The sequence below is a fragment of the Eriocheir sinensis genome, chromosome 13, assembly GCF_024679095.1.
Source record: "Eriocheir sinensis breed Jianghai 21 chromosome 13, ASM2467909v1, whole genome shotgun sequence".
NCBI lineage: Eukaryota > Metazoa > Arthropoda > Malacostraca > Decapoda > Varunidae > Eriocheir > Eriocheir sinensis.
In genome coordinates this window covers 15,676,444-15,689,262 of record NC_066521.1, presented here as the reverse complement: position 1 = coordinate 15,689,262, position 12,819 = coordinate 15,676,444, and the positions used below count along the sequence as shown (strand labels likewise).

Below are 12,819 nucleotides of genomic sequence, written 5' to 3'. Positions count from 1 at the left end.
CCAGATAAAGAGACAAATGAAACACACAACAGCCACGAAGCAATTCATAATAAAACAAATAACATAACAAAAAATACATCAACAACAACAACAATAATAACCAACAACAACCAAGAAAACGGAGACAGGAGGAAAAAACAACAACATAAATTAGAAAACAAGAAAAGAAAACCAGAAAACATGAATCGGCGAAACCCAACCCACCCCAACGAGACCAGACTCACCTCCCGTTTTCTTCGCCCGCAGATCTATCAAGGGATGACTCCGATATACACGTCAGGGATCTACAACCTCACCGAGACCATGAGGCAGGTTACCATTGTTTTCGAGACCGGCGTGCAGCTCCGCGGGGACATCCTCCTGAAGGCGTACCACCGGAGACTGCTGCCGGCGTCCAGGGAAGTGATATTCAGGATGCAGTTCCACACTTGCACCGTCTCCGAGAAGATCCTGTCCTTTACGAGAAACGATCTTGATGACGCCTGCAACGGTACGTGTTCTGGAGGCCCAATGGTGTGTGTGTGTGTGTGTGTGTGTGTGTGTGTGTGTGTGTGTGCTGGGGCCTGTTGTTTGTGTGTAGAGAGGGAGAGCTTGGTGTGTGTGTGTGTGTGTTGGGGCATATTGTTTGTCTGTAGAGAGGGAGAGCTTGGTGTGTGTGTGTGTGTGTGTGTGTGTGTGTGTGTGTGTGAGGTAATAAGGGAGGGAAGGTTCGGAGATGAAAGTTACAATGAGTCATATTATTAATTAGACATATTGCAGGTGAAATATATATTACTCAAGACATAAGGGATGTTAGAGGAGTGGCATTTTATCAAAAGTATAACTACACTCTATTTCGTTTTCTGCAAAGTAGGTCATGTAACGAAGAAGGGACGTAGGGACTTAGATTCGAGTCTCCATAGATCGTTACCTTACCTATGCTGGCCACGTTACCGCATTTTAACAGCTACAACACTTTATCGCCGATGTTAGAGAGCTTATCAGTCTGTCAATATAGCAAAGCATATTAGGACGTCAGGCATATCTGGTTAGTATCCCCATGGACCGGGTTCGCTTCCGGACCTGAACAGTTAGCGCCCACCTCACCCAGCTGTCCATCCTTCCTTTCGGACTGGTCGATAAATGGAGCCTGCGTGCTGAACCGAGTTTCACAGTTTGTTTTCCACTTGCTGCTGACGGACGCACTATTCTATAATTGTTATTAATACACTGATTATTATTATTATTATTATTATTATTATTATTATTATTATTATTATTATTATTATTATTATTATTATTATTATTATTATTATTATTATTATTATTATTATTATCATCTCGGCACAATTTTTTGCGGGAATCCTAGCTCAGGGGCTTTAGAATTATATGCTTTAAAGGGCCGTATGAACCCTAATTAAGGAGAAATCAGTGTGCCCGCACGCTCACTCGCACGCACGCACGCACACACGCACACGAAATGATGAAGCGGCATGATACACTTCACTCGCTTCACTCGCTCGCAATGTTGCTGTATTCCCACCTCAACATTTATTCAATTTTCTCTTTCCACACGCTTTAATCAGTAGCTGGAATATGTCGGGAAATTTTACTTCATATATTTCATCCGCCACCAACTTTCTCCCTCTTTTTCTCTTCTTTGAATTATATTTTTTACTCCTCGTGGATTTGTGCACATGACCATTGTTCATTTCTAGCTTTGTCACTCTCTTCATCTCCCTTGTCAGTCTCTCCACCTCCCTCCGTCTCTCTCATCCGGTTGCCGAGACGCGAGGGAGTATTGTGGCGGGATCCGAGGTGTGAATGTTTTTATAACTGTCGACGAAGCTTTGGACGAAGTGTGAAGATTAGAAGGATGACTTTATAAGAAGGAAGAGGAGGAAATCGTGATCCTGTGAAGCTTCTCCTCTCATTCCTTTTCCTCATTCCTTTAATATTCACTCTATCTTCCTCTAAAAAACACATTGCTAAGCTGACATTCCTTTTTTAACTTCAATATCGTTTTCTTAAGTTAAACATCAGATTAGCTCCCATTCCTTACTGTTTGATATTTCGTGGTTGAATGTGAATGTTCTTATACCCGTCGACGAAGCCTTGGACGAAGTGTGAAGATTAGAATGATGATTTTATAAGAAGGAAGAGGAGGAAATCGTGATCCTGTGAAGCTTTTTCCCTCATTCCTTTTCCTTATTCCTTTAATATTCACTCTATCTTCCTCTAAAAACACACATTGCTAAGCTGATATTCCTTTTTTTAAGTTCAATTTCGTTTTCTCAGGATAAACATCAAATTAACTCCTATTCCTCCCTGTTTAATATTTCGTGTTTGTCTCCTAAAAAGCTCATCCACAAACCCTCTGAGATTCGTTCCATAACTCATTATTGGAGGCAGATCTGATTATTTTTTGCTACGGCTGGAGGTCTTTTTTTTCCCCTCGTCGTAGTCTTTGGGGACGATGAATTATCTTCGTTTTAGCAACTCAGCGTCGCCGGGTTTTGCTTCGTCCCTTCGTGGCTTAGAAAGATTCGTAACTCGTGATCTCGTTGCGTCACATCGTCTTAATTTATTTTTTTGTTATTACGATTTTAAAGGCTGATAAAACTACATACCTCCCTGATTTTCTCGCCTCGCCCTGTTTATTTTTCCCTGTTATGGTTTCAAAGACTCATAAAACTACATACCTCCCGATTTTCTTGCCTCCTCGTCTTATTTATTTTTCCCTATTATGGTTTCAAAGACTCATAAAACAACATACCTCCTGATTTTCTTGCCTCCTCGTCTTATTTATTTTTCCCTGTTATGGTTTCAAAGACTCATAAAACTACATACCTCCCTGATTTTCTCGCCTCGCCCTATTTATTTTTCCCTGTTATGGTTTCAAAGACTCATAAAACCACATAACTCTTGATTTTGTCTCTTTGTCTCATTTATTTTTCCCTGTTATGGTTTCAAGGACTCATAAAACTACATACCTCCCTGATTTTCTCGCCTCGCCCTATTTATTTTTCCCTGTTATGGTTTTAAAGACTCATAAAACAACATACCTCCTGATTTTCTTGCCTCGCCCTATTTATTTTTCCCTATTACGGTTTCCAAGACTCATAAAACTACATAACTTCTGATTTTCTTGTCTCCTCGTCCTATTTATTTTTCCCTATTATGGTTTTAAAGACTCATAAAAACAACATACCTCATGATTTTGTCTCCTCGTCATATATATTTTTCCTTAATACGGTTTTCAAATCATACAACTAAATAAATCTTGATCATATTACGTCTCATTGTTATTTATCATTTTCCTTATTAACATTTCAAAGACACACAAACACGTCACTTGATTTTGTTACTTCTCCGCATGTCATATATTTTTCCTTATTCCGGTTCTAAGTTTAAAATAACATCCGAAACTGATCTCTCTTCTGGTCACTCCTGTTTGTTTTTTTATGGGCAGTGAATTAGTGGGCTTCATATTGTTTGTTTTTTCATTGTTTGTTTGTTTTGTTTACTGCCCTTGAGCTTTTTCCTTTCCCGTAATAGAAATGACGGCGGAAAGATCGCATTTGTAGACAGAATAGAAGGACGCTCACGAGGCTTCCGTTCGTTGACTCTCCCACGCCTTTCATACCCTGCCTGTGTGGGTGGAGAGAGAGAGAGAGAGAGAGAGAGAGAGAGAGAGAGAGAAGAGAGAAGAGGGAAGAGAGGGGACAGTCGCTAATCTCACTCACTTATTTTTTCCTTTCCTTTACAATTTCCACCAACTGCCATTCATTTTTTCCATCACAATGCAATCCCCCCATCACTGAACATTCTTTCTCATCAAACATCCTCCATCCTTTTTTTTCTCTTCGCCACGACCCTGAACGCTTGCCATCACCATTCTGCCTTCATATTATTATTACTTTCATCACTGTCTTGCTTTTCACCATCCTTCACCATTTTATCTTCTCACCATTCCTTTTTACCTTCGTCATCTTCCATCATTGTCTTTCTCTTCATCATTCACTGTCCCGTTATCTCCTCACCATCCCTTTTTACCTTCATCTTTCATCACTGTCTTTCTCTTCACCATACTCATCCTCTTCCTCTCTTCACTAGTCCTTATTTGACTTCACCACACTCCACCATCACCAGCCTTTCCCTTCATCAATTTTCATCACTGCTTTTCTCTTCACCATCCTTTCACCATTCAGCCCTTTATCTCTTCACCAATCCCTTTCAACTTCACCCTAATCTCCAGCACCTTCATTACCTTTCTCCACTAACTGTCTCTTCACCATCCTCCACCCCCTTTATCTCCTCACTCCTTTCCAGCATCACACACCAGCTTCACCACACTCTCCACCACCACCATCAGCCTTTCCCTTCCTCTCAACACCACGCACAAGACTCACTCACTGACCGACCAGTAGCTGCATGAAGTCCACATTCCCTCGCATTCTCCAACGCCCATTCCAGGCTAATCCACGACCTCTGAACACCGCGAATTGTGGCGCTGACTAAACACTTCCCCTCATTCCCCTTTCGCCTCTAATCCCTAACCCTGCGCATGTGAGGGAAGGGGAAGATTGCTGAGGAAAGGGGAGTAACTGTAAACTTGTCCCCTTCGCTTGTGAGGGATGGGAAGGAGTCGTGAAGAAAGGGGAAGGGGCTGTGAGGGAAAGGGAAGACAAGTGAGGGAAGGAAAAGGGGTATAAAGAACGGGACGAGAAAAGGGAGGAACGAAACACCTGTCACCCCTTTAGATGTCAGTGTTGAGATGTACTTTACCCTTTGTTTTGTACTTTATCTCTCCTTTATTGTCTCTTTCTAAAACCCTTTGCCTCTGAGGGAAGTGGAAGAATGTGTAAAGAAAAAAGGAACTAAACGCCTCTTCTGTTACTCATCCAAATGGCAGCACTGAGCTCTTATTTTCCAGCACTTCCATTTTTTTATTGGCACCATCTCATTCATCTTTTTCGTCAGTGAGGGAAATGGAAGAACATATCAAGAAAAAAGTAACTCACCACCCCCTTCTGTCACCCCTCCAGACATGAGGTTCCCCCTGGACGGCAGCGTCGAGCTCTACTTCACCCACTCCCCCGAAGAGCGGCCTCGAACCGTGTCCAACGTGAGCTGCGACAAGTCCCCGTGCGCCATCGCCTCGTGGGACTCCTACGAGAACATCAACTTCACGGTGGAGCAGGTCGACGAGCAAGGTAAAGTCTCGTCCATAATCCTCTTCTTGTTCTTGCTCCTCAACTCTTCGTCTTCTTCGGTTTTTGGATATGGTTCGTGTTGAGCGGCGTGTGTGTGCTTCTGGTGTTTTATTGTTATTTCCGTTATTATTAACATTTAAGTGGATATGCTTGTATTTTGTTATGACTGTGAAGGTTTTGGTTGTTTGTGTTCTGTTTTTAAATAAGTGTGTATGTGTGTGTGTGGGTGTGGGTGGGATTATGGGTTGCGTAAAGGTGTTCCATACCGAAATATGGACAGGTAATAAGAGAAAGATTCGTAAGGAAAACCGAAATATATAAAAAGTTAATTCAAAACATTATAGTGATTATAGTAATAGACGAGCTTGAAACTGTGAGAAAGAGGTATGGAAGGGCACACGCCAGAGTACAAGCAAATTATTAAGAGAAGAGTTTTGCCTGCAGAATAAAATAAAAAAATAACTAAGCCTTGTAATAATCACAGTAACATACAAACTTGAGAATGTGAGAAAGAGGTAAAGAAGTACACACTCACACTGAAGGGTACATGCAAATTAATGAGAGATGAGTTTTGCCTTCAGAATGTTGGGCTTTAGTATACAATGTTTACGTGTGTGCAGACGGCGAGCAAAATGAGCCACCTCTTAGAAGACATACGCAAAATACTAAAGAACTTTTTTATGTACTTTTTTTATATGAGGAGACGAAGAAGGAGGAGTGAAAGGGGTAAATGGAGGTAAGAGGAGGAGAGGAGGTGAAGGGATGAAGGAGAAGAGCGAGGATGAAGAGGAAAAGAAAAACTAAAAGAAAAAAAAAAGAGAAGCCAGTATGAAAGGCAAGGAAGATGAGATTAGAACTGAAAGGAACAGGGGAGAAGGAGGAGTGGGAAGAGAAAGGAAGAAAGAAAGAAAGAAAGAAAATGAATGAAAAAGAAATCTAGAAACACACACACACACACACACACACACACACACACACACACACACACACACACACACACACACACACACACACACACACACACACACACACACACACACACACACACACACACACACCTTGAATCACTCTATTTGCACCTGTCTCGCCGCCGTGCGTGATTAATTAACACTCCTCATGATGAATTGTTCCTTGACTCGCAGGTGACAAATGGCGATGCTTTGCCGCCGCGCTAATGAGTCCTAATGTTACCTAACTCACCTGAATCCCTCCACTTACCTGACACTTCCTAAACACCTTTCCAGTCCCTCACCTCACCTTCACTCTCACGGATTCACGTTTCATTACCTGTCTCAAGTGGCCAGGTGTAGTCTCTTACCTTTGACGGTCGTGACAGTGCTACCTGACTTACCTGAGCTTATCCACTTGCCGGTCACTTCTCAAACACCTTCCCAATCCGTCACCTCCACTTCACATCCATGAATTCACGATTTTTACCCATCTCAAGAGGCCACGTGTTGTCTCTTACCTTTGACGGTCGTGACAATGCTGCCTGACTTACCTGAACTTATCCACTTACCTGCCACTTTTCAAGCACCTTTCCAATCCGTCACCTCACCTACTCACCCAGGAAGTCACGATTCTTAATGCTAAAAGAGGTAGGTGTAGTCTCTTACCTTTAATACTAATGAGCTAAGATTACCTGACTTACCTGAACTTCTACTTACCTACTTTCCTTACCTACCTTACCTTACTTACCTTACCTTACCTATCACTTACCAAACACCGGTCTAATCATCTCACACTATCGCCACAGGTACCAATTTACGTTTTTCCCTATCAAAAGAAGTCACGTGTTGTTTATTTCCTCACCTGAACTCACCCACTTACCTGCCATTTCCCAATCATCTGTCGAATCTTTCACCTAATCATGAAAGTCACGTTTTTTATGATTCTCACCTGGCACAAGAGCGCAGGTGTTGTCCTTTACCTTTGTCCTGCCCCTTCATGACGTCAGAAGCCTTTGTTGCCCTTCTGTCACGCGCTGGAAGACAGATAGCCGCGAATGTTTGCCTATGACGGGGATTGACTTAGCTTTTCTCGTCGTCAGGAAGATTAAACTGTTTTGGGGTGTCCAGATTAAGAACGTCAGTCATCTTGGATCACTCGGAACCGTCGCTCGAAAACAAGGAGATTTTATTTATTCGAGTTCGAAGGTTTTGGCAGAAATGAGTTTGTGGTTAATAGTCTTAAGTAACTCATCTTATCGCTCTAATTGCCCAAACTTCGTTATCAACTTAATCTCCTTTGAACCCTAAACAACGATCTGAGATTCTGATTTCCCTGAACACTAATTTAACCCTTTGAATACCACGAGGAAGTAGCATTGTGGGTTTTACGTAACCTTCGGGACATTTTTTATCATAACTTTACTATAAAATAACATTAGGAAGCTTTAAAAACGTCAACAGTTTATAATTATCTTTCTTAGCCCCTCCAAAAGACAGTGCCGGGCTTTAAATGACCACAACACTGTTATTAGTCACTCGCGAAAACTGTTCATACTGGATTTTAAGTAACCTTACTGCACTAATATCATTGTCTTCACCACCACGTAAAGACAATAGTTTTATTCACTTTCTTATCGAGAGAGCATAAGCTGGAGCTCCTCGTGGCATCGGTTCTTATTTCCATACCTTTGGATTCTTTTTAGGAGCAGCGAATAGCGGGCTTTTTTTTATTGTTTCCTTTTTTTGTGCCTTTGAGCTGTCTCCTTTGTTGTAAAAAAAAAAAAAACTTGAGCCTGTGCAGTGTTTCGAATAGCCCCAATGCAACTACTTCCCTGCATCATCATTAGGCCACTAGGAAAAATTAATAAGGTGCTCTAAATATCCCCAAAGCACTATTTTACTTTTCTTATCTCCATACCATTAACCCTTGTGCCTGTGCAGTGTTCCGAATAGCCCCAATGCAACTCCTTCCCTGCATCACCATAAAGCCTCTAGAAAAGATGTATAAGGTGCTCTAAATATCCCGAAACCACTATGCTACTTCTCTCAGACTCACGGTAAAACATCAATGCAGTGTTTTAATTATCCTAAATCCAACCTTTTACTGCCCCGCATTAACACCAAAAGAAAACAGAATTATGGTGTTCTGAAAAACCTCAACGCGCTAAATTATTTCTCTGAGCCTCACGAGAATAAAACAACACTTAGATACACAAGAACGCAACACAACAACTAGCTCTCAAAACAAAACACTAAAAAAAACACGAAAAGAACAACCATCCCTGTTTTAATGGCTGCACATCTTCCTTCCTTTCGTTGTACCCTTGTCAGGCGGCCTTCAGCACATCTCCTTTAACCGCCGCCGCTTAACCCACTGAATCGCGTATGGATCTGCCCCGACAACAAGTGTACCAGTGCTCGTCCACCTCCAGCAAGCACCTGTAGTTACGTGCCTCTCAGGTGGGGTGGTGAAAACGGGTGCCTCAATCCCCTAGACTTAAACCTCCGACCTTGCGTATGAAGAGGACGAAGAAGGGGAAGAAGAGGGTATTGTGAGGCGAGGTGGTGGTGATGTAGTGGTGGGTTAAGCCTCTCAGGGGTGGTGTAAGTGGTGTTGAGGGGATAGGAACGTGTTTTAGTAGTGGTGGAGGTGTTGTGTGGTGTTGTGTTGAGCGTTATTTCTCCACGGCTTTGACCAGTGTTTAGGAATGTCAATAGTGTTGGTTGTATCTCCTGGTCTTTTCTCTTTCCCCTCCTCTCATCTCTCCTCTCCCTTTCCTCTCCCTCTCTCTCACCTGTCACGTCCCTTGTTCCTCCGTCGCCCTCTCCCTCTCCCTTCCCCTCGTCCTCCTGTCTTCGCCTGTTTCCCCTACAGTGTTACGCAGTCGAGATTACGTTGTTGGAAAAGGAACCGAAAAATGAACCGAAAAATGTGGAAAAACTCTTATCTGGGAGTTACTAAAGGAAGAGGAGGCGTCGTAGGAGGAGGAGTAGGATGGGGAGTGTTCGGGCGTGATTGAGGAGTGGGAGAGACACAAAAAACGGTGGAAGGTGTTATAGAGAGACGTAAAGAAGGGAAGACTAAAGAAATCGATAAGTCAGCCACCTTTCAGCCTCCCGTGAGCTTTAAAAACACCACCTGCCTCCGCCTGACGTCAGAATCGATATGCATATATAGAACTAGAACAAAAACATCCCCCCCAAAAAAAATCAAACACACACACACACACACACACACACACACACACACACACACACACACACACACACACACATATACACACACACACACACACACAAATATCTCCACAAAAACAAGAACTGACAACTTAACCAGGAGCACTCCACCCTCTCTCCTACTTCCTCCTCCTTCTCTTCCTCCTCCTCCTCCTCCTCCTCCTCCTCCTCCTCCCCCCTCATCATCACTCCTTATCCCTCCTGTGTCCTTATTCAGTGAGGCAACAGCACCTAAACGCCCCTCGGCACTCAGCACTTCCCCCCTCCCCCCTTCTCCCCTCTCCTCCCCCCTCCTCAAACACTGATTTCCATGGTGCTGAGTTAGAAAAAAGGGAAGAAAAGGAAGTGGAAAATTTCAATGTGTGTGTGTGTGTGTGTGTGTGTGTGTTATAGTTCAAGAAGTAAATAAAAAAATTATTCGCCCGCCTCACCCACTAACCTTGAGATTAATGAAGTTCGTAATAGTTCTGTAAAGGGAAAAGATTCGTCGGGGGGGCTTGTTTATTGGGTAATTCAGAAGTCTCTCCCCCGAGTTTAATTTTTTTTGTTGTTGTTTTTTCTTCGTCTTCATAAATATACCTTTTAATGTAATGGAGAAGAGAAAAAGAATATAATTAAGTCTCAACCTTATTCAGAATATTTGTAAAGCCTGATTTTACCTGTTTTTCCTTTTCTTTTTACGAAATCATGATAAAAAAAACTCACGACAATACACACACACACACACACACACACACACACACACACACGACGTACACGAATAAAATAATTTCTTTACCTTATTCAGCGTATTTTTAGAGGCCGGCATGTCATTAGGAACGTAAAAATAAATGGAGCGAAAGCACAGTGTATCTCTCTCTCTCTCTCTCTCTCTCTCTCTCTCTCTCTCTCTCTCTCTCTCTCTCTCTCTCTCTCTCTCTCTCTCTCTCTCTCTCTCTCTCTCTCTCTCTCTCTCTCTCTCTCTCAATGACGTAAGGGTGCTCCTGTTGACAATTTCCAACGTTATCTGCATATTATTCCGCCTCCGACATCACTCCCTCAAGTTAGAAGTTAGACCAATTTGCATTAATGTTTTACAAGTGTGTGTGTGTGTGTGTGTGTGTGTGTGTGTGTGTGTGTGTGTGTGTGTGTGTGTGTGTGTGTGTGTGTGTCTGTGTGTGTGTGTGTGTGTCCATCTATCTGTCTGTTAGTGCGAATTTCTAAGCCCAAATTTGCTTATTATAATGGAATTTTACTCTCTCTCTCTCTCTCTCTCTCTCTCTCTCTCTCTCTCTCTCTCTCTCTCTCTCTCTCTCTCTCTCTCTCTCTCTCTCTCTCTCTCTCTCTCTCTCATGATGGAAAGGTGAGAGCTTCCGGAGAGAGAGAGAGAGAGAGAGAGAGAGAGAGAGAGAGAGAGAGAGAGAGAGAGAGAGAGAGAGAGAGAGAGAGAGAGAGGATTTATGTTTCAGTTTCTTCCATTTATCTTATTCATTAATTTTATCTCTTGTAAACAAATCAACCAAAAAAAACCCAATTAATTAGAATATAAATAGAAAAAAAAGAGAAATAATCAGTGTACTCTGTTTTGTGTCATTTTTTATTTCTTGTTTTATTTTATTTTATTTTATTTGCTCCTATAATCAAACAAAACAACTGGAAATAATGAAAATAGCAATGGAAAAAATAATAGCCTTCTAGTAATATTCAGTGTGTTCGTTTTGGGGGTTAATTCTCTTGTATTTCTTGTTTAATTTGGTTTGATTGCATTTGGCATTCTTTTCCACTTCTCTTGTTTTGTTTTGTGTTATTTTCTTCTGTTTCTTGCTTGATTTAATTTAATTTCATTTGGGCTTCTTTTTCACGGGTCTTAGTTTTTCCGCTCCGCCTCGCGCACGCCCGGACGATAAATTCGGGATCTAAATCAAGCTGTCGCCATCGGTTCATTTCTTGGGATGTGGATTCACACGCCCATAAATTCTTCTCGGCCCCAACACTGACGAATTGCCCCAAACACACACACACACACACACACACACACACACACACACACACACACACACACACACACACACACACACACACACACACACACACACACACACACACACACACACACACACACACACACACACACACACAGTTTTAATTTCCATGGTCATGTCTTCTGCCTTTGTTTGTTTTCTGTGTTTTTTTGTTTGTATACAGAACACACTGCCTGTTTTGTTTTTTTTCTCAGGGGATACGTGAGAGAGAGAGAGACCCAGATAGAGTGTTTACGTGCGCGAGGCTGTGTGTGTTTGTGTGTGTGTGTGTGTGTGTGTGTGTGTGTGTGTGTGTGTGTGTGACTCAATTTAAAGCCCACACAAGCCTTCTAAAGGTCAAACAAGGTTAGATTTCTCTTGCACTCCTCTCTCTCTCTCTCTCTCTCTCTCTCTCTCTCTCTCTCTTCCTCCTCTCTCTTCACGCCTCTCTCATCCTTCCTGTCTCTACCTCCTTCCTCTTCCTTCTCTCTCCTCTCCTCTCATTTGTCTTCTTTTTTTCCATTATTTTTTCTTCCATTTACTCTCTCCTCTTTGTTCCTCGTTTCTCTTGTTTTCATCTCTATCGTCCTTAATATCTGTCACCATGTTTTTCCTTGTATACTTTCTCTTCTGTCATTTCCTTCTGTCCTTCACCTCACTGTACTTCATCCTAACTATCTCCCTCTCTCTTCCCTTCCTTCCTTCCTTCCTTCTATCCTTATTTTCATCCTTCCTTCGTCCCAACCTTTCTGACCTCATCCAATAGGCGAGAAGTAAACACACACACACACACACACACACACACACACACACACACACACACACACACACATTGGATGGATCGTTTCAAGTTACGAATGTAGAGCTACAGACGAGAACTGTGTGTGTGTGTGTGTGTGTGTGAGTGTGAGTGTGAATAACTGCGACCTCTGTAATCAGTGTAGGTATTTTTGAGTCAGTAGTCGTCGTAGTAGTAGTAGTAGTAGTAGTAGTAGTAGTAGTAGAGGTAGGCTGAGAATTGGCAAGGTGACACCCTCTTACCTGTCCTCTTCTACCTGTACCTTAATTATCCTTCCACTTGTTGCTGGGGGTCAATGCCTTCCTCCTCCTCTTCCTCCTCCTCCTCTTTCCTCCTCCTCCTTCTTCTCCTCTCCTCCTCTTCCACTTATTCCCCCTTGCACCTCCTCTTTCAACACCTTCTTATGAGTTTAAGCGCATTGTGAAATTAAGGAAAATTAAGTGAGAGGAGAGGAAAAAAAAGGAAGTGTGGAATGAGAAGGATGATGATGATGAAAGAAAACATACGGCCGAGAGAGAGAGAGAGAGAGAGAGAGAGAGAGAATGGGCGGGGGGGGAAGCAGGCGGCTCTTCAAACATTAATAAACACATCTCGTTCTCCGTAGATTAAGCCAAACACGTTCACACACGCCTGTCACA

At 42.5% G+C, this 12,819-nt stretch overlaps 1 protein-coding gene across 4 annotated transcripts in view; it reads left to right on the top strand.

Moving 5' to 3' along the window:
* Positions 1-12,819, top strand: part of LOC126998071 (uncharacterized) — a 205,487-nt gene that overhangs the window by 119,278 nt on the left and 73,390 nt on the right. For all 4 annotated transcript variants that reach the window (XM_050859449.1, XM_050859451.1, XM_050859450.1 and 1 more), the window contains exons 7-8: positions 247-490; positions 5,028-5,195. In XM_050859449.1, the coding sequence (XP_050715406.1) occupies positions 247-490; positions 5,028-5,195 (412 nt within the window). The remainder of the gene's footprint in view (positions 1-246; positions 491-5,027; positions 5,196-12,819) is intronic.